Genomic DNA, 21,294 nt, shown 5'->3' with positions numbered 1-21,294 from the left:
GACCCTAACCCTAACAATTAAGATTATCACAAGTTTGAACAACAGATGGCAGTTGATTTTCTTTATATATATTGTGTGTGTGTGAGAGAGAGAGAGAGAGAGAGAGGGAAGTATATGTGGAAAAACAAAATGGGAAACTGTGTTCGTAAAGCAAAACTATCGTTTTATTTCAGTTATTTGGTTTTCTTTAGTGCTGTTTCCAGTCGGACGCAATACATAGAGACACCACCTGGTTTCCTAGCAACCACCCCTGTCTACGAAGAAATGGCGAAATTTGTGCTTGCTGGTTGGTACTCTGTTTTCACCTTTTGCGGTTAATTAATTGTCTGGATGTTAAAACGAAATTTCTGATTTGTGATCTGCAGGTAAAACGGACTGTCCTTATTATGCCAAAGCAGAACTTTTAGCAGACAAGCTGCAGCGATCACTGCCAAACTTCAGAGTCCACAAGATCTCCATCCATCCGGACCGATGGCAGGTCATTCATTCTCGTTACTCCTACACTGAAAACGCTCCAGTTAGCAGATGAGTATTTCCATATTTTTCTTCGTGTTAGTTAACAGTGTGTCGCTTTTGATAGGAATGGCTGCAGGCAACCTGTCAAAGAAGAGGCTGGAACCATGAGCAGTCCCCTTTGATTTGGAGAGAACTGGTGAACCAGGGAGGCAAAGGAACCCTACTCGGCGGCTTTTAGTCACTTCTTAGAGCATTGTCAGGTAGGCATGGGTTACATTACATTAGATTAGATAGAACTGTATCAATCCGTTGGGAAGACTCCCTCAGGGAAACTGGGGTTCCAGTAGCATTGTATAGCAGCACACGGGGTATGAAGCACACAGAGTATCAAAAGTAAAAAGCAATTTGCAAATTTTTTTATGGCAGAACAGTAAAGAAAGTTGAATTTAGTGTAATTTGTGGCTGTGGTTACATTTCCCGTTTATTCTTATTGTCATGTTTTGTGGGTTCGTGGCAGACTTGAATAACTAAGCGGTGATCTGGACTTTTTGGAGGGGGGTAATCTGCAGACCATTATTCCCTCTGGTTGTAATTACTATGAATAAAGGCATGTACCATGTACAATGCAGTGAGTGGCTGGCTGGCTGACTGGATGGATGGATTGAAATTCATCAGTGCCACCTGTACAGCCTCGCACTGTGATGTCCCTGCTTTTATCTTGCAATAACCATGGGCTATTTCTTGTTGGATGCCATTCAATCACCGTGATTTGTTCTTGGATGCCATACTGGAAGTGGTGGGTATACGGTATCAACAGTGCATTAGTGACTGCTGAATGGATGATAGAAGAAAATGAGGTGTAGCTGGCAGTGAGAGAGATCTGCAAAAGAAAAAAGTACATATTAAATCAGAGAACCTATATTTCTTATTGTTTTGCAGTGGTTTTGTCTTCCACACCAATTCCTCTTTAAAGGTTTGTATGAAATTAGTCACAAAAGACAACAAATCCAGGTAGATTGGTTAAGTGAGGTATGGAGTGAATGGTGTTGAGTGTGAGACCTGAACTTCCACACGATCTAAATCAGATCACAAAGCTCCTGTTTTGTGATTAGCAGTTATTATGTTCATCAGTTTAAATATTGCAGTCATAAAACCAAACCACCATTTGTACTGAATATAGCCACAGCAGACACTTCTTCCTTCTCTCACCGTCTTGCAACATATGTCGGTTTGAAATCGATTGATTTATTTAATGAATGTCACCCAATAATAAATTATATATCTATTTTAATTAGGTTTACTACATTCATATGATTTAGAAAAGAGCTGATCTGTGTGATCTATACACCTAAAATTAAAATTGGACCATTTCAGTCAATGTTGTAAAATATCAATCCAATGGACCAATAGCTGATTGTGTGTGTGTGGTGTGTGTGGGGGGGGGGGGGGGGGGGGGAGGGGGGGGTGTCTAATTTATGCATGATCATATTACAAATAAAGAGCTGAATTATGTGTATGCAAGTAAACAATATCTGTTTATCTGTTGAGGTCACAGAGCTGGCAAAGTGAAAATCTCCGGAATGCTTTAAATCGCCATCCAATCAATGCACTGGGTGTATCTTGCAGGAATATTATGGCGGTACATCAGATATGTCTTCAGACATGATGCAGAGCATTGCAGCAGAGATCTGAGAGCTCAGATGTGCCGATTAGAAGGAGCGGCATCGGCTCGGCCTCATCCGTCCCTTCACATATGGATTACATGGTAGCTGTTAATGTTTCCAGTGTACTCAGTTTGTGTTTGACCTCATATGGAATAAGATTCTAAACCGTCTCAGTGCTCTGAACCCAACCTGCTACCTCCTGATCCCCCATCTGCTCTGCTCTGAGATGTTCCCACACATCTCCGCGATCCAGCTCCACCTTCTGGATGTGGAGGGGAATGAGGATGATTTGCAGGCCCTGAGAGTGGAGACCGAGGCACTAGCAGCTCCCCTGCTCCATCAGGTGTGCTCTTTAGGAATGGTGACATAACACATTCTCATCTGTATGTGATGTCAGAAATAACGTAAAGGCTGTCATTTTGGAATAGGTGAGCATTCACACTGATCTGGGACAGGCCTTCCAGGAAGCAGATGTTATTCTGCTGCTGGAAGAGCGGTGGCCCGACAGCGAGGAAGAAAAGACAAAGAGAATCTTGGCCCGCTATCGAGAGTATGGACAATTGATGAACACAAGGGCCAACAAGGAGGTGAAGGTGATTGTGTCCGGTGACTCATTGGTCAATCTGAGGTGTTCACTGCTCCTGGACAGTGCTCAGTCCATCGATAACCGCCACTTTGTTGCTGTGGCAACCCAGCTAGAGCATGAAGCTCAGGCCATCATTGCAAAGAAGTTGAAAGTGAGGACATCAGGTAGGCATCATGAATTCTGACTGTGTTTTAATGAAGGTGGCGCTTAATAAAGGTCCCTCTTCTTCTGCTGCAGATATTAAAGATGTCATTGTGTGGGGGAACATCAGTGGTAGTTTTTACATCGACCTGCAGAGGGCAAAGGTTGTAAACTATGAAGGGGCAATCAAAGGACCACCTTCCTTTTCCCAACCAGTTCTTAAGCTTCTGTTTGACAGGTTTGTTCTGAAGACTTCACCAAGTAACCAAACAAATGCGTCCCCAAGGTGCATGAGCCCTTTCACAAGCTGATTTGGTAACAAAACATTTTCACATAAGACAACAATAATATAGCCTCTACATTACAATTGAAAATGTTTGACAGTTTTATCTCTTCAGAGAACATTTTGCTGATCTGTTACTGTAATAAAGTCCAGGGTGATTACACTGGCTCTAGTTGCAGTTAGGAACACACCACCTTACTTATTAAAAGAAGTCCCTTGGATGATGGAACACTGTTTCTATCAGTGTTCCATTAGAGCCTTTAGAAACCTGCCAGTGAAGGTTCTCAGTCATCCAGATCAGAGATACCTGCACTTCTTGTTGGTCTTCAAGATGTTCACCACTCATCCGGGTGAATTATTCAGTTTGAAAAAGGAAGAAGGTGTGGTGTCTGATGTAAAACAAACAAGGTCAACCTGTTCCAAGAAAAGACCATACTACCAGTACTTCCTGAGATAATCTCAAATTCATAATAGCGCCCTACGCGCAGTTCTTTTAGGTCATGCATGTTTAGATAACAAGCAAACAGGATGCAATAGCGCTGTCAACTACTGAGGCAAAAAAAATATAATGAAACCAGCCAGATTTGTTTCAGAATTTCCTGCATTGACACATAAATCAGGCAAAAACAAAACATAAGGCCATTACTGAGCTTCTACCCATTCCCTGCTTTTCCGCTGACAAGTGTGTGACTACACTAAATATCTGACCCAGAGATTCCTGAGCAGGGTTCTGCACCTGCATACACACACAAAAAAAACCCTACTAATGTTCCTTTTCAGGAAATGGTTGAAAGAAGACTTTCAAATCCTTGTAAGTGGTCGGCGTGCAGCTGTGGGTTCTGAGGCCCATCGAGCAGCTGCCATGTCTGCTGCTGATGGAATTCTCAGCATCTTAAAAGCTTGGAACGGGACTTCAAGTCCACAGGAGATCGTCTCTCTGGGTGTTCTGTGCCAAGGTAAAGACACACCAAAGTATAAATACACAGAAAACTACAAAGACACTTGGAGACAGCATACCTCCACCACGATGGAACAATCCTGGAAAATTATTCCACATTTACAACATGAAAATCATAAATCAATGCAAGAAATGAATTTCAAAAGCTGATTTGTGCAGAGTTCTTTTCTGGATTTACACATTATTTCACTTGTCTGTAACGGAACAGGTTCTGTAAGGCTTTTCTTTTTCCTTAATTTAGAAAAATTACAGAAATGTCACTCAGGAGGGATGACAGGATGTTCAAATTCCACATCTGAATCCTGATGGCCATCAAAATGTTCCATTTATCACTAAAGTACAAAGAAAACACACACAGAATAAGTTGTTTCAGTTTCTCCTTTTTGCCTGGGGTCACCAGAGCAGATCTGAAATGGTTCTGCATGTTGATTTGACAGACATTTTACGATTTGGCAGATGTTTTATGCCCTTCCTGACATAACTCCATGTTAGATGGAGAATGGGCACAGGATGTCTTGAACCAGGAACCTGCTGCTTTGGAAGTACATGACATGCACACACACACAAAAGACTTGTATCACAGCGGTTTGGTGGTTAGCACTGTTGCCTCACAGTGAGGAGGTTCCAGTTCTCGTCCCATCTGGTCTTTTTGTGTCGAGTTTGCGTGTTTCCCCATGTTTGTGTGGGTTCCCCCCAGGGGCTCCGGCTTCCTCCCATTTCCAAAGACATGCAGGTTAGATGAACTAGTCATTTTAAATTGGCCATGGGAATGAACGAGCTGGTCTAGATGTGGCCTGTCCAGCGTGCACCCCACCTCTAACCCAGTGACTGCTGGGGTACAAAATGATTGGATATATTTTACCTCACATCTTTAATCCAATGCTTTATATTCTACTGAATTTTATCAACATATTTTTTTTAAGGTCAGTTTGATGTCTCAGAAGACATCGTTTTCTCAATCCCAGTGACCTTCACGGAGGGTAAGTGGTCCGCTGTGGTAGACGTGACCATTGAAGATGAGCTGAAAGAGAGACTAGCACGATTCAGTAATGAACTCAGACAGGTATGTGATACAGGACACTTTGTACAGTTCTGCCTCCTACATGAATATTTCGATAAGATAATGAATGAATTTATTCAGCACACACACACAAATCCGAAAGAACAGAAACATACAAATAACATGAATATTATATAAACAAAGCCTGTGAGTCCGAAAGGGTGTGGGCAGAAGCAAAGCTTATCAACGCCCACCCCTGCTAGTACAAGTACTTGTCCACATAGTCAAATACACCAAAGGTGGACAGGTTTTCAGAAACCAGGTGTTTTCTCCATAGAGAAACTTGCGCATCATCAATACAGCGGTACCCGTTCAGTGTGAGAATGGCGGGTGTGGCGAGATATGAGAAACTGTATCCTGTTTGTGGACTCTTATGTGGACAAGCATTGCCATGCTGAAGAATTGCATCTGTTCCAGGACGAACCCGCTTCGACCGTGTGTGTGCAGCTTTTGCAAAGTGTCCACATATCTGTCAAAATTGACAGTGTTATGTTCCAAAAATTCTGAGGACTATGCCCTCACTTGTCTTTTATGGGGCGCCCCCTATTGGCCTGGTTATGCAGACTCCTCGCGGCTGGATTTTCACCTCTAGTCCTCATCCACCTCCTGACTGTAGTGACACCTAGAGGCATCACTATAGGCAACTCATTCTTAATGAAACCACCTAGAGGCATCACTATAGGCAACTCATTCTTTAATGAAACAGCCCTACACACTGAGCAATTCAATAGCAGCACGTTGTTTCAAACACACATCCATGCAAGTCGCCAATTTAAAAAAAAAAAGACGACTGCACACGTGTTCCATCCAAGGTGATTCTGCACATGGCTGAAATTGCAGGTAAAACCCTTCAGCATAGTGACACTAAGTATATTATTCTCAGATCAGCTTCATTTTAGTATCTTGCTGGTTACTGAAGTAGTTTTGTTGGAGGCAGAACCTGTCAGCTGACCCTCGTCAAACCACGTGCACACATTTCTTTACAGCCTTACAAAACATTCCTGCAGGACTGTGTTTCTCTTCTACAGGAAAGAAGAAATTTGACATCATTGGAGTCGTGAAAACATTCACCTGCCTCCTAATCGGCACAATGTGCAAGAAAAGAACTCGGTTTAACGTGATCCAGATCAATATCAGCATCTTTGCTTCAGTTTGTTCTTTTATTCTCTGTCACAGAGTTTCATTTTACTGAACCAGATTTTAATAACAATAAATCTTTTCTGCTTTGTGAAATGCTCCCAAGACAATTTTTTTTTAGACTTTAAAGCTCAAACTGAGTACTTTATGGAAAAAGGAAAAATTAGAAAATATATATTTTTTACATTTTACAATTAAATAGGTGCCTTTGTATAATTCAAGAAGCAACATTTTTAAGCATTAAACAAATACAGTTACAATACACAAACTAATCTTTAACTCTGATGTTACCAATTGTCACCTTTACAGCTCCGGGTTACCTTAAATGAGGATACATCAAATGTTTTTAAACCATTTAGTTTGTAATTAAATATTAAACTCAATTTTAAGGAACTGAGAACATTGGATTTTTTTCCTCCATACATTGTGCAGTACATTGTCAACTGACGAGAACTAACAGTGCTGTTTATACATGCAGAATACACGTCTTTTTTTGTTTAAAGTATTTCTACACTACACAAGGAGGCATCACCTTTGACAAAAGTTAAAGTTAGTACAAATACAGCGCACTACAACAAGTCGGGAAGTAGATGCACATTCTTCAATGTTTGATTTGTACAACCCACGCCTGAGTTAGATGCTGAGTAGTAATTGCAAATGCAAAATCCACTTCTTCAAACTGCCTTTTTCCCCCCGCTAGTATTAACATCCAGCCAATAAGTTGCTGAAGGCATCCAGATGGACATGTACTTATACAAGAAGTCTGCTTGTGTGAAGGCAACACATTCAATAACCGAACTTGAATATAAAGTACAGAAAACATGCGTGACTGATGGCATGCATGACTTGCCACAGTACAAATAAGTCAATGGTAATTTTACATGATCATTTATAACAAACAAAACAAAAAAAACCCTTAAATTTTTTTTTTTGGAGGTGCTAGGTCACCAATGTGTACTGATGTTAACAGTAGGCGATGACTTAAAAATTAAATATTTTTCACTTTTTTGGACAGTCACAGCATTATAATCAGTACTGTTATGTACTATGATCCATTTAATAAGTAAAAAAAAAAAAAAAAAAAAAAGCATGATTTTAACCTGGACTGTTTCCTCATTTTCAAATCTACTCCTTTGAAGGTAAAAATCTGAATGGAAAAACTTGATGAACCAAAAGATTTTTATGAAAAGTATTTAACAGATGTTTGACTCGCATGTAGAGAAGAGCAGACCAAAGAAGAAAAACAACAGGGCTCTGATCACCACAGCCTCAGTGTCAACCCAAGCTATGGGCAGTTGGGTACCCAGAAATGTATTGATTTTGAAATTAATTAATTTGTTGCGGTCATTTAAATCTGGCCTGGTTGGGATTTTTGTTGACCTGAATTCTTGCGTGCTGGTGGTATTACAGGGTCCACAGCATGGCACACTATCACTACCCCTGACACTACATCACATCTTAAAAGAGAGGCATTGATCACAAAAATTCAGGAGAAAAAGAAAAATTCTCAACACCAAACATCAACGCTTACATTTGCATTTACAGACAAAACTGACAGATTCTGTCGAAACAGTTAGCTCGGAGGAAAAATGAGCGCAATAACGTTCTGTATATTCAACTACATCCTAAATCTGAGAATTTGAGTCATTAATAAAAACACTTTGTACAATCATTACAGGAACCTGAACAGATAAAACCTATATGTAACCCAACAATAAGCTTTACCAATCAAGCTTTAAATCAAATAATTTATATCACAATAATTCTATAAATCAACATCTCAACCTCCCATAAGACCATCTAGATGTCTGTCCAAGAACGCTTTGCCAAGAATGAAAATGAAGGCATCGTTACTGACAGGTTTCCTATTAGCCACCAGAGATTAAAAAAAAAAAACAAAACAAAAAAAAAACACATCAAGATATGACATCTCTAAATTATAGCCTAGACCAGATATGCCCTCTTAACACTTACTGATGACTTGTTTGGGGTGTGTGTAAATATATATATCATCTATTTATGAACAACCCTGTCCATCACAGTCAATGGTATGTTAGACCAGTTGGTGATCCCAATGGCATTTTTGGACAAGAATCAATACAACCTGAGGCTGAACAGAGCTGTTACATGAGGATGCAATTACCAACCAACAGAATTCAACTACAAACTCTTGGATAAATGTTTTGTATATAGCAGTAGTGATGTGTGTGTGTATATATATATTTTCGCTGTAACATACAAATAAAAACCAGTTGGAGGTGTGTATAGGGAAGCTAGGATTGTGGTTGATGCCGAGAAGATGGAGACATGTCTGGAGCCTCTGAGGCTCCTCCAGGCACCTGTCTGTCAGAGCTGAGGTCCAGCCCCTCATCCACCTGCTCCAGTTCACTTTGGTCCAGAAGCTCAAAGTCCTCTTCCTCGGTGGGAACTAGTGTGTTGTCATGCATTTCATCGCCAGCACCAGTTTCTGCTGTAGCTGCCTCATCCAGGTCCTCAGGCTCCAGTGGTCCTATTGTTGTAGATGAAGTCTTAGAGGTGCTGTCACTGGGTGGGGTCTCCAGAATGCCTGGCAGGGTTTCAGTGGGAAGGAACTCAGCCAAGGTGGGCTCTTCACTGGCCTCACTGGAGCACAGCAGGGCTGAAAGAGTGTTCTGCACCACAGTGGAGATAGCGGTGCTCACTATCTCCTCGCTTAAAGCCTCCAGGGACCGCTGTGCACCCGGGGTGACTGCACTGGTCTTCACCTCCCCAGCAGTTGTTATGGACAATATGCCTGCACCAGATGGTTGTACATTTCCATTGAAATGTGTATTCACAAAATGCAGAGGAGACGCCAAGTGCTGGAGCAGGAGGCTGGCGGGGCTCAGCTGCTCCCCCACTGTTTGAGCCACAGCCTGAACACCGTCAGCCTGGGAATGGCCTCGGAGAGGGAAGTGGAGCAGGTTGTGCTCGATGGACGGGAACTCCTCCACTGAGGGGAACTCGGGCAGATCCCGTAGATAGGCTTCTTCTGGGGTCACTGTGTACACTCTGCTGGTCCAGGTCTGTAAGGGAGACGACACGGTGGAAATTCAAGTCTCATTATTGCTGCAAAATCTGCAATATGAAAACATGACAATCTCCATACGAAGGAATTTTAACCAATGGCTTTAAAACATTTTTTTTTTTTAAACCACCTGTAAGAAAGACTCATCTCTCCAACACCTGCCAGTTACCTTCTGAGACGTCGGTGAGTTGAGGAGTGGTGGCTCTGGACACAGAGAATCCTCCACTCTCCAAGATAGATGCCTCCTCATCTGACAGCTCTGAATCTGTGATGGCCATCGCTAGGGCCGTGGTCTTCATGTCCACCTAACCAACAAACCCAGACAAGAAATAGTTGCAAATGTGTCAAGTTGCCAAAATGGTACGTTATAAGCCTTAAAAAAAAAAGATTTTTTTTTCCCTTTTAAAGAATAACAAAATGAATTCATTTTATCTTGGAAAAGTCTAAAAATTGTGACTTTTGGCAACAACTGCAGCTCCCTGCACAGACGCCTAATAGCCAGGAACCATCATGATGTATCCATACCGTTGTGGCGAAACAGGACAGCTCTTCCTCACTCTCACTCTCTGTTTCAGCTCGTGGCTCATCTCCTTCCTCCACCTCCTTTTTCACCTCTGTTAAAAAAAAAAAAAAAAAACACATATACACACACACTGTTAATGTGACACCAGCGGCAACAGAAAAGATGGCGAATTCCAAGAAATGAAATGGCAAAAATTCTAACAAAGAGCTGTACAAACACTGAATGTTTTTATGAGTGCAATAAGAGTATTGGCATGAATATCGACCGACGCCTCACTGAATGGTACATTTGATCTTTCAACAAATGAAAACATTCATTATTTATATGACATTTAAACAGATCCGCGTCATTTGTATTTACTTAAAATTATAGGGGTGTTTCATCTGGAAGCAGGAAGCAGGGCAGCGGGACCCAGCAGTTCACTCTGCCCACCAGGCGAGCCAGCGTCACATCGCTAAGGTCAGCGCGCACTGCTGAGGAGCTCAGTGGAATGATGGGAGCACACGTCTGCTTTCTTCAATTCAGAAAAAAAAATAAATAAAGAAAGAAAGAAATTCATAGTAAGAACTCCTTCAGTTCTTCATCTGACTGCGACTGATATAAATAATCAGCTTACTCTACCATGGAAGCATTTTTATGAAATGCTAACGAGCAAAACATATGGGACCAAAATGCACGGTATGTGACCTCATTCATACAATGGGACAAACGATGACTATCACGTGACCACCAACCCACCAATCAAATGACAAGGATCTATTTAGTATCATATAAACTAGAAAACTGCGAAGTGCTTTCACAAGATATTTGTGTATAAATGAATGCATTGCCTCACTGATTGTAGACCAGAGGTGTCACAATTAAATACAGAGGTGTGAAAATGAAACCGCAGACAGACGTGTTCGCTGGACAGTTTTATTGGCAGCGGAGCAAACAGTTTATTTTGACTGACAGCAGGTCACGTCGCGCTTCACCCTGCAGCCGCTTTTCTTTTATCCAGTGTCACAAAGACCACACCAAGCAGGAGGAGGTTATGTGCATTATTCAAGGCAGCAGCAGGATCTCATATCTCAACACCCAAAAAACATCCACGACATCAATGAGGTGTCGCATAGCGGAATTTACAGTTTATGTCACACACTGAACAGACGGATGGTGTTACCGGGAACCCTGACTGTCTGTGTTCTTGGACAAGACACTTTATCTGCATGGTCCCAGTCCACTCAGCTGTAAACGTGTACTGGGCTTGGAAAGAGACCTCATAGACTTTCATCCACTTCATGCTATGGAATCCAGTGGTAAGCACCAGGAACAATGGGTCCAGAGTCAACATAGGACTTACTCACTTCTTATGGTTATCACATTGGGACTAACCTGGTTAAATAAAATAAAAAAATAATTAGCTCATTCAGGTGTTTGTTACCACTTGACTGACTGAGCGCACATTTTTTTGGGGGGGAGGGGGGGGGGGATCACTTAGGACCAAGGTAGGGAACCACTGGTCTAGATACCACCTTCTCAATGTTTTAAGGGAATTCCACTATTCCTAAATCTACCTTTTGAGGTGTCACAGCAACACTCACTTTTCTTGTCGTGCTTGCGATGCCCAGTGTGTCCCTTCATGCTGTAGTCCAGTTTCATCAGGACTGGCTCTAAGGCAGTGTACATCCTCTGAATCAGCTCGTGGTAAACCACCAGTGGCCACAGCAGGACACTCAGCGCTACACAGTTCCAGGGTGAGAACATTGGAAAATTCATAGAAAGGGGGCTCAATTTCCATAAAGAGATATTTCAAACTGCTGATGCAAATGAATAAATAAATAAATTTACTAAAAACACAGACGTGGCCCAACATACCTCACAAAACCAAACACAAAGAATGACTGTTGTGCTAATGACTACCTAAAAAACAATCGTGTGTGGGCAACGAGAGACAACAAGCAAAAAGTTAGTGGTGACTCACCTATAATATAGGAGATCATGATTCCTGGTACATAGTGGCCAACCACAGCAAGTACAAAGCTACCACTGCACATCATCATGCAAAACTGAAAAGAAAAAAATGGAAATTATGTTTCAAAGTATCAGGAGACAGGAGGAAGAACAAAAGTGTGCTCTTTAGTAACAAAAGCCCAAGTCAAAGTCTTGCACCTTGCCGTGGTTCTGTCGTTTGTATTGCAACATTTCCTGCAGGTAGAGACAGCAGGTCAGGTAGCTCTCTGCCAGGTAGTGGCTGAGCTCAGGAATGCTGAGCAGGTGATGGTGCACACTCAAAGGTTCACTATATATACACACACACACAAAAGACAACATTCAGCAGCAAATTATTTTTGTGCTGTTACAGAAGCTGTGCACGATTCCTTGCACACGAGAGGGAAAACACAAACACACTGCAATAGTCCTAAATTTAGCGGATACTAGTGATTTAACAGATCATGGTTGATCTGTGATTCATACAGACCGTCCCTCACTGTTCATAACACGTGGTCTGCAGATTAATCGCAAAGTTTGTGCAATTACATGTCATGATGACTCATTTTCAAAGTGATAACTGTTTATTTTGATGCAGTCAAGGTAACAGAGCAGCCATTCTTCAGTGAGAAGAGTAGGGTTGGGTATCGAGAACCGTTTCTTTTCGGGTATCGTTAAGAAATGATTCGATCCACCGACATCAATAGGTTTTTTTTGCTTAACGATTCCCTTATCGGTCCTTCAGAGCGGCTGTTTTTGAGAGTGTCAGGAAAATGATCATTTCTTTATGTTGATTACAGACCCTGCGGCGGCTCTGTAATCAACCGTTTCTGCAGCTCAACTCCACTTTGAAGCTTGAACTAATGAAGCAGTGCTTCAATCCGCTGCTTCGTTGGTTCTTTGATTCGCTGCTCTTCAAAAGTAGCAAGTCCGCTTCTTAACCCCTCTCAAAGCCATTAAAATATGTCAATCATGAATCACTTTTGTGAGGATTAAAGTCACTAACTGGGACTCCTGTCTTGTTGCAATCAAGAAATGAGAATCATCCTGTTATGTTGGCACAGCTCCAAATGCTCTGTGGCTCTCTGCTGAGTCACCTTAGACTCCACTGTTTAAATCAAATGACACCTCTTTCCAAATGTTGTAATACAGACAAACTACAATCGACTAAAATGTTTTTTCCTCCCAAAATGAGACGTCCTGTGTTCTTTATGAATTACACTTTTGCTGATGCGCAGCACAGCCGGTTGCGAGAGCTCAGCTCAGAGGTATGGAGTGACATTCATGCCAATAATGTCTGAAAGGAAATGCTTTTGACAAAACCTACAGATTTTGTTCTATTTATCTCCAGAGATCAAGGATCCACCATGTAGAGTTTATTTATATTAAGAGTTTAAGGATCAAGTGACCAATTTCATATTTATTTACTTTAAGACTCAAAATGCTGTTGACATAGAAAACCTGTAAAGCCTACTTTTAGTACACAGTAAATTCACAAGAGGTATCAAAAGGAATCAGATCGATAATGGTATAGATAAAATCTTATCAATACCCATCCCTAGAGAAGAGGCGCTGATGCTACGCGTGCACATCAATTAGTTGTGAACGCAGCGTGTTATAAACACTCTCATGCTCCGCAAGAGAGAAAGCTTGGTGCACGCTCATAAGTGTCCCCCATCGATGCAGTAACTGTGAAAAGTGTGAATGGAAGAAATGCAGCTGCATGTTCAAGCAGCATGCAAAAACATACTTGTGGAAGTTCCAGCTGCTCGTTCACACAGCTTGTTAAAACCAGCTTAAAACAGCATCATGCTCCACTATAGAGAACAGGCTCCACATATGTCTGGATCCAAAATCCAACAGAATCTCTCTCTCAAAAAAAAAAAAAATTGAGAGTTGAGGGCGAAGTGTCCGTCGCCTCTTCCCCAGTCTTGAGCTCACCAAATGTCTCGCTCAATGCGTGTGCATAGCCAAGGAATACGGCAGTCCCAATTTTTTTCCCAAGCATCTGCTCACCAGGACAAATTCATTTATCCTGAAATGGTTAAAAATAACATTATTGTTTCTCCCACCAGACAATGTAGAATCCTAATCTTTTTGTAAAAGAATTTGAAGTTATAAACACTGGACACTTTGTTTTCATTCAGGACCACAGACAAAAGGTTGAGTTCCTTTTATATAAAAATTGTTGAGGTCTAAGGTTCTAAAAACATTCTGGACTCACACACCATTCCAACTCATTACACAAGCTTTGTTTAATTTACTACCACTCTTGAAAAATACCAGGTACCCATTTATATCAACACTACCCAATCTAGAGCCCGCGGATCACCATGGGCAATGCTCTAGTTCGTATTTCATAAATCAATAGGCTGACTAAGTGTTACAACACCAGCTGAAATGGCAGGAGTTGTGTAGAACGTGGGTGACAACTAATGTGTTTACATGTACACAGGACGCACCTTTGCACTGGCTGAGTCTCTGCAGGTTGAACTGTGAAAGAAGGAACACAAAACATCATGATTAGAGACAGATCATGATGAAAATATGAAATTCTGCATACACAAAATATATAAAATTGTACAAATTAAAGTTCATGTAATTAAAGACAGAACATCCAAGATTCAGATAGATAATAAAGGATTATTAACTAAGTGCGAGGTCTGTACGGGAATATCAGACTGAAGTGTAAGTACGGACCTCGCTAACGCTTGGCCCGTACTTACACTTCAGTCTGATATTCCCGTACAGACCTGCTGAAGGTTTTGGGCTCCTTGTCAGACCTGTTTGCGTCACCTCCGTGAAGAACCTGCTAACAGACGGTCTGGTCATTAGCTGGTAAGCTTTCAATCTGTGTGCCTTTTCCTGTGTTGTTTAGATATTTATGGAGTATGTTCATGTCCGACTTGGTTTTTCTCATCATGTTTTTAGCTTTCTGGTTTATAACGAATGTGATATGCGTTCCAGACCGGTTTTCATGGTAACTTGTCTGATATGTGAAAATATCAGATTGGAAATCAGCCAATCAGTGTGTGAGTACCGTCGCAGCCATATAATAGCCATTTATTGGTTTTTGAGTTATTGTCTACACGATGTGGCTGGAATAAACAAATCCACTTATCCATATTTTAACTGTACAATCTCCAATCTGTAATTTCTTCCATTATCAGACATTACTGAATAACTATCAGCTACTGACAATCTGAACAAAATTTATTATACACAAGTTGTGGAAGGTTATCCGTAGGGTTTGGAAAAGCCTAGGCATGTACCCTGTAAAATGCAGTACGTGAATAGACAAATTAAATAAACAAACAAGTCCATCCCCTGAAGCTTTTCTCACACATGACAAAGCTTGGCACCATTTTGTTGTAGAATGGGCCAAGCTACAACAACGCTGCTGATTTACCCAAACAGCTATCACCTGGTCATGTCTGGCATCAAATCTTCCCACGTAGGCAAACTAATAAAAACAAGGTGTCAGACATTAGAATCTGACACCTGCTCAACAGATTTAAAGGCGAAGTGTCACTGATCTGCATGATAGTTTTGTTGGACAGCGGTCTGTTAAGTCTCTGCTGTGCAGCGCTTGCTTAAATCAGGGCTGCTACTTTGTAACTCACAGACCACGTATGCCTAGCCGTGCTTTTGTTTTCCGAAATGCTTCAGTAGGGTGTCTGGACTTTGACGCTGAAGAAAAATTGGGTGTACATACAGAGATCTTTTGATGACTGGGAAGTAGGGCTACAGCTATCAATTATTTTAGTAATCGAGTATTCGGATAAAAAGTACTTCTGCGTTTTTAAACAACATCAATAGTTCAGGGCTCTCCCTAAGCAATGGCACAATGTCACTGTGCCAAAGTGTTGGCATTTTGCTGGAATGGTGATGGGATGTGGCTTTCTGTTTTGTTTTCTCCAACTTGTAAAATGTAACCATTTTTAAGTTTTTTTTTTTGTTTGTTTGCTTTTTTTTTTTTTTTTTTTTTTTTTTTTTTATTAAAGGTTGATGGACTGGGTCCCTGCATGATTTTTTTTTTTTTTAAATCCCTCTTTCTCTGCAATTCAGCAGCTGCATTTCAGCTGGAGGTTGAACATGCAGCCTCAGTCAGTTTTTTTTTATTATTATTATTTTATTTAAGTTACCGTGTTTGTGAAATGTTGTGTGTTGCCCAAAAAAGCAGAAATTAAAGTCAAACACTCAGTGTGAGTCTGAGGGAAACAGAGAAGAAAGAATGGACTTCTGCTGTTTGTCAATGTAGCAGCGGACGGAGCTGTGACTCGCCCGGTCTGACAGCCCCTCACACTGGGCAGAGACAGACAGCAGCCGGCCACCGGGTCAATAGTCCCTCCCCACGTAGAGCAGACCATGTTTTTTTTTTTTTTTTTTTTTTTTAAATAGACAAACACACTGCTTCACTTTAAACGCACAGTAAGTCTATTTCAGATGATCAGCGTGGACCATCTTTCTCTTAAAAGGCTTTATTTTACCCTATGTGTCACGTTGGAAAGCGGTAGCTATCGTTGCTAATTTGATTAGCTGTTATGCTCCAGTCTTCTGTTTTTTTTTTTTTTTCTGGGGACGTTGCAGCACCACACACAGGCCTGGCATATGTACTATAACGTTAAACGAAGCTTCGAGGCACAGAATTTTGCCTCGAACATTTTTTGTAATCGAATTATTCGAGTTACTCGACTAATCGTTTCAGCCCTACTGGGAAGATTCTGACAATAAATGTACACACTGAATTTAGCTTACACCAAATATATTGTTTTCAGCCATGTAGTTGGTGGTGGGGCGGTTGATGCTGAAACTGAGTGATCCTAGCCTTTGAATATCAAAATAATAATAAAAAAAACTAACACAAATGATTAAGCACTGCAGAACTACAGTATATATTGTAACTAGTGATTGGCCAATTAATGCCATTTTCCATAATCTGCATCAGCCTATTAAAATGCTCATGAGGGGTAAAGGCTTTACATACCGGCCGTCAGGCCAAAACACATATTTGGCCCGATTGTATCTATTAGCACTTGATACCAGTAATTCCTTCACCTAATGCATAACGCGGGGTGTAACGATACACAAAATCACAGTTCTGTACGTACCTCGGTTCTGAGGTCACAGTTCGGTTCATTTTCAGCACAGTATGGGAACAAAATACAAAACTAAATTTGCTTGTTGTTTAAACCAACAATTTATTGTAACATTATACAAACAGGAAAATAAAATAATTGCAAAGTGCTGCCTGGTAATAAGTTAAATAAAATGTTCTCAAATAAATGTCAAATGTATTAAATATTAGAAAAAAAACCTTTCCACAAGTAAAGAGCAGCATAACAGTTCCAGCATGAAGCCCTGTTCAATTTTATTCAACCTTCATATTTTTTGCCAGAAAAATTAACTTGTCCAAAACTGTCACACTCTATAAGGGATTTTTTTTTTTTTTTTTTTTTAAAGAGAATTAATGTCGAAGAATCCCTTTACTTTTGTACAATTTATTTTATTTTCTATCTCTTTCTATTAACTGTTGGTTTAATGTTTGTTAATATATCTTTTTAAATAAAGTTTTGAAAACAAAAACATTGTGGGAGAGGCAAAAAAGTGAGTAAAACCACCTTAAAATATTTAGAACCACAAATAAACTTGATTCTTGGTTTGTTTATTTATTTTACCATTAAAATTGGCCATCAATTATTAAAATTAAATAATTTCTCAAGGCCAGGGCTTCTCAAAGTCTGGGGACTATTTAACCACAGCACAGCAAATGAGGTCAGTAGGCTGAGCGAGTCCGAGTGGGGAGGATTGTAGATATCCCTCCACTCAGCGCTTTACAGCTGCTGCAGGCAGCGTTGCAGAGGAGGGGGAGACCCGCTGCTGCTCGATGACAACAGGGACTTTCGCTTTCAGTTGCCAAACATCAGAAAAGTCTCCAGTAACACCAGGAAAAATAGATTTGTCGCTAGTCGTTTTTGAGAAAATAAGTCATCAAGAGGGTTTGGAAAGTCGCCAAATTTAGCGAGAAAGTCGCTAAGTTGGTAACACTGAATGTAAACACACGCAACGCGAACTCACCCATGAACAAGCCCTGTACCGAACATCCCGTATCGAAACGGTTCAATACAAATACATGCATCGTTACACCCTTAATAATGCATGATGCACAACTAAGACATGCCGCAAGCGTTGCGGTAACCGTGATAAGTCTGGGTCTCTAGCCACAACCTTATTTTAATTGGCTGAGCAACAGTCAACATCTGCTTGGGTACAGCCTGAGAATGCGATTTAAGTGCTACTCTTACCAGTAATGACAGGAACCGACCCAAGCTTCCATCTCTCCAGGAGCATGAGTCCCAGCAGGGAGACACTCAGCAAAAACAGGGGGCGCAGGGAGGTGGAAGAGAGCAGCCTGTTGGAAACAAATAACCTTAATCTTAAATACTCTTCTACATTACACCAAGTAAATATAAGCACAGAGTAAAAAGGCTGATTTCAGGTTTTTGAAATATTTCACACAGAAACAGCAGACAACTACATAACTCAGAAAAGAGGCTATAAATGGTAAATAAACCAAATATCACACAATAACTCTATTTTGAAATTGAGAAAATAAACAAACTGTTAAATAAAAGCCCCATTTTGAATGGTTCAAAACAAAAAATGAACACTGATGCCAGAATTCAGTGTCAAAACACTTGAAGCCTTGAATCACGCACTTCTTTCAGGAAATGAACCATAACAAGTGAAACAAGTGTTTGAGAAAATTAATCCTCTGTTGAAGTGCTTATAAAAATGTAAATGTTTTATCGAGTCAACTCTTAAAACTGTGACCTGATGTAAATGCAGACTGGTCAGTAGGGTTGTATGTTCAAGACTTTATTGTAAAATGTCAGAGCAGACACTGAGGTGAATCTGACTGTGAAAACTTTTTTACATTAAGTTTTTTTTTTAATGTATATTTCTTAAAATCATAATTTATCTTATGCTGACACAGTTCCCTACAAAAAAATTAATGAATCCCCGTATTCATTCTAGTATGAGTCATACTTTTCCAAAATAATTTGCTAGCTGCTGTATTTGTAATGTTCAATGTTTTTTGTGCAAAAAGCATACCTGCAGCAAATGAATGGACAAATTCCATAAAATTTGGGCTCCTGAAAATGGTGGCAGCTTTTGGAAATGCACTGCGAGTTTTCAGTTTCAGAACAATGTCTCACCTGTCTACCAGCCTTGCATATGGTTAATATTATGATAACAGTTAGAGGTTGATACTCCTGAAAAGTATAGTCTAAAACACTATGGGTCTGCTCACCTGCAGGTGTTTTGTCCACTAGCATAATGACACAGACAGGTATAACTCAAATTAAAGGTAAGTCCCTTCAGCTGCTCAATTGTTTACACTCAGGGTTGCAACAGTAAACCAGTTCATAGTGAAGTGACCCCACTGCGAACTAGCCCCAGGTAAAGCCACCCCACTCTAGTAACACAACATTTCAATTCTGGTATGTTAATGTAATAAATTATTGATACACACCAGTGGCATAATACACTGTTATTACTCACGTTTTGTTCATGAGATGATGTTTTAAGGTAGGGAAATATAATTGTCAGGTAAAAAGCCCATTGATGGGAGAAGCAGGAAGCACTGCCCAGTTTTATACATCACACCGGCATGTCCCTAACTTTAAACTCGTCATTCTTAATTATTTAAAAAAAAAAAAAAAAAAAAAAAAAAGCATTGATAGATGGAGTGGGCTGACTTCACACAAAAAAAAAAAAAAAAAAAAAAAAAAGTGGGGTGACTTTACCTGGACTGGGGTGACTTCACCTGGTGCGAGTTTGCAGTGGGGTGCCTTCACTCGCTACCCAGCAAACCCAAGGTGGGCCTGCATGTTGAATTGGCACAGGTTTTACGCCGGATGCCCTTCCTTATGCAACTCCACATTACATGGAGTAATGTGGCAGGGATGGGGTTTGAACCGCGAACCTGCCACACAGAAATGAAGTGCACTAACCACTTGGTTACCACCTCTGCCACAGATATAACTCTAATACAATGCTGTAATGTCAACCCCCCCACCCCCCAACTTCAGATTAGGGCTGCAACTAATGATTATTTTGTCAATTAACTGAGTCGCTGTTTGGTCCATAAAACTGAGAAAAATGTCCATCGGTGTCTCCTAAAACCAAAGACAACATCCACAAATATCTTGTGTAATTTTGAGTTATTTTTTAAAACAATCAAGCAATCCTGAAAAAAAACAGTTGGCAATAAATTTAACAGTTGATTACTCGTTTTGTTAATCATTTTGAAACCTCTAAAAACAAACAAAAACACCTTAAACAATGGGGGAGGGGGTGTTCCACACATTAAAAAGAAAAAAAAAATCCTGGTTAGCATGCCATATTAGCATAAAGCTAACGACGTGGGATTAGCTTAACGCAACCTGACATTAGCCTCCCAGCTAACGCGGCCTTGTAGAAAAGTCAGAGAGGCTACAAACCACAGGCTCGGCGCTTACCAGAATAAAGTGTTGAGTGTGAGGGCGGCAGAGATGCTGTGCAGCGGCCTCTCCCACACCAGCAGCCTCTGCACCCACAGCAGCAGCGGCTCATACTGCGACAGCCAGGCCTGGACACGCTCCCGCAGCCGGACCAGCTCCGGATTCCCGTCTCCGCAGACCTGCTCCGATGTCCGTGCAGGAAAGAGAGCCTCCAAGCCGACCGAAGAGGAGGTAAGCGAGAGGCATCTTCCGGCCTCCTCTCCGCTCGCCATGTTTTCCCCCACTTTATGTTGTTTTGGAGCTCACGGGGTATATGAGCAAACTAGCGTCAAGCTAACCAAACTAAACCCGATAAAGCGTCTAGTTATTTTCAAAGTAAAGTACTCAGAGTAGATGGCACAGACTTTTACTTAAAAATATCTATAAACCGTTTTTCTCCCCCAAATCACAGGATTACACTGCCATACCTGACAAAAATGATTTAAATACTATGGACTTTGACAAGTTAAAAAAAATCTATCTGTGGTTGCACGGCCATATGTTTTTTTTTATTAAAGAAATATTCCATAAATACCCTTGTCATATTTTATAAAATGTCTACATTTTGTGAACGGCGTATTTTATAACGTACACTTATGCTGACGAAAGTTCTCAACTTTTACTTTGAAGGCGATCCTAGTCACCGGTTATACTGTAAGAACTTCTGGTAAATGGACGCACCAGTGACATCGGGGAGGGGGTGAATCTTCAACGCCCTTCACAGGCGAAAAAAAAATAGTGTCACGTGTTTTCTTGTTTACTGAGCAGCGCGCTACCGTGTGGTGATCAGATACAACTGCATGAGCGGTATCAGTATAAACCACATGAAACGCTCCTCGTCTTGAACTTTTAATATTTTCCAGTCGTTGTAAAGGAACGGGACAAATGTGATTTTTTTTTTTTAAATGTAGTTTGAGCAGATT

The 21,294-nt window shown here is 40.8% G+C and overlaps 1 protein-coding gene and 1 pseudogene across 1 annotated transcript; one reads left to right on the top strand and one right to left on the bottom strand.

Moving 5' to 3' along the window:
- The first annotated feature begins 181 nt into the window (after window positions 1-181).
- On the top strand, window positions 182-6,328 carry LOC117517930 (annotated as a pseudogene).
- A 1,292-nt stretch (window positions 6,329-7,620) lies between these two features.
- On the bottom strand, window positions 7,621-20,647 carry retreg2 (reticulophagy regulator family member 2). Its single transcript, XM_034177415.1, is given in 10 exon segments — window positions 7,621-9,299; window positions 9,301-9,329; window positions 9,501-9,636; window positions 9,857-9,945; window positions 11,438-11,575; window positions 11,818-11,902; window positions 12,006-12,135; window positions 14,288-14,318; window positions 18,131-18,237; window positions 20,351-20,647. Coding segments are annotated over 10 exon segments (1,740 nt in total). The 5' UTR covers window positions 20,605-20,647; the 3' UTR covers window positions 7,621-8,558.
- Between the last annotated feature and the right edge of the window lie 647 nt (window positions 20,648-21,294).

This window comes from Thalassophryne amazonica, chromosome 1 (assembly GCF_902500255.1).
Source record: "Thalassophryne amazonica chromosome 1, fThaAma1.1, whole genome shotgun sequence".
Taxonomy (NCBI): Eukaryota; Metazoa; Chordata; class Actinopteri; order Batrachoidiformes; family Batrachoididae; genus Thalassophryne; species Thalassophryne amazonica.
Note: the sequence above shows the minus strand (reverse complement) of the source record. Positions and strands in the feature narration are given on the sequence as shown.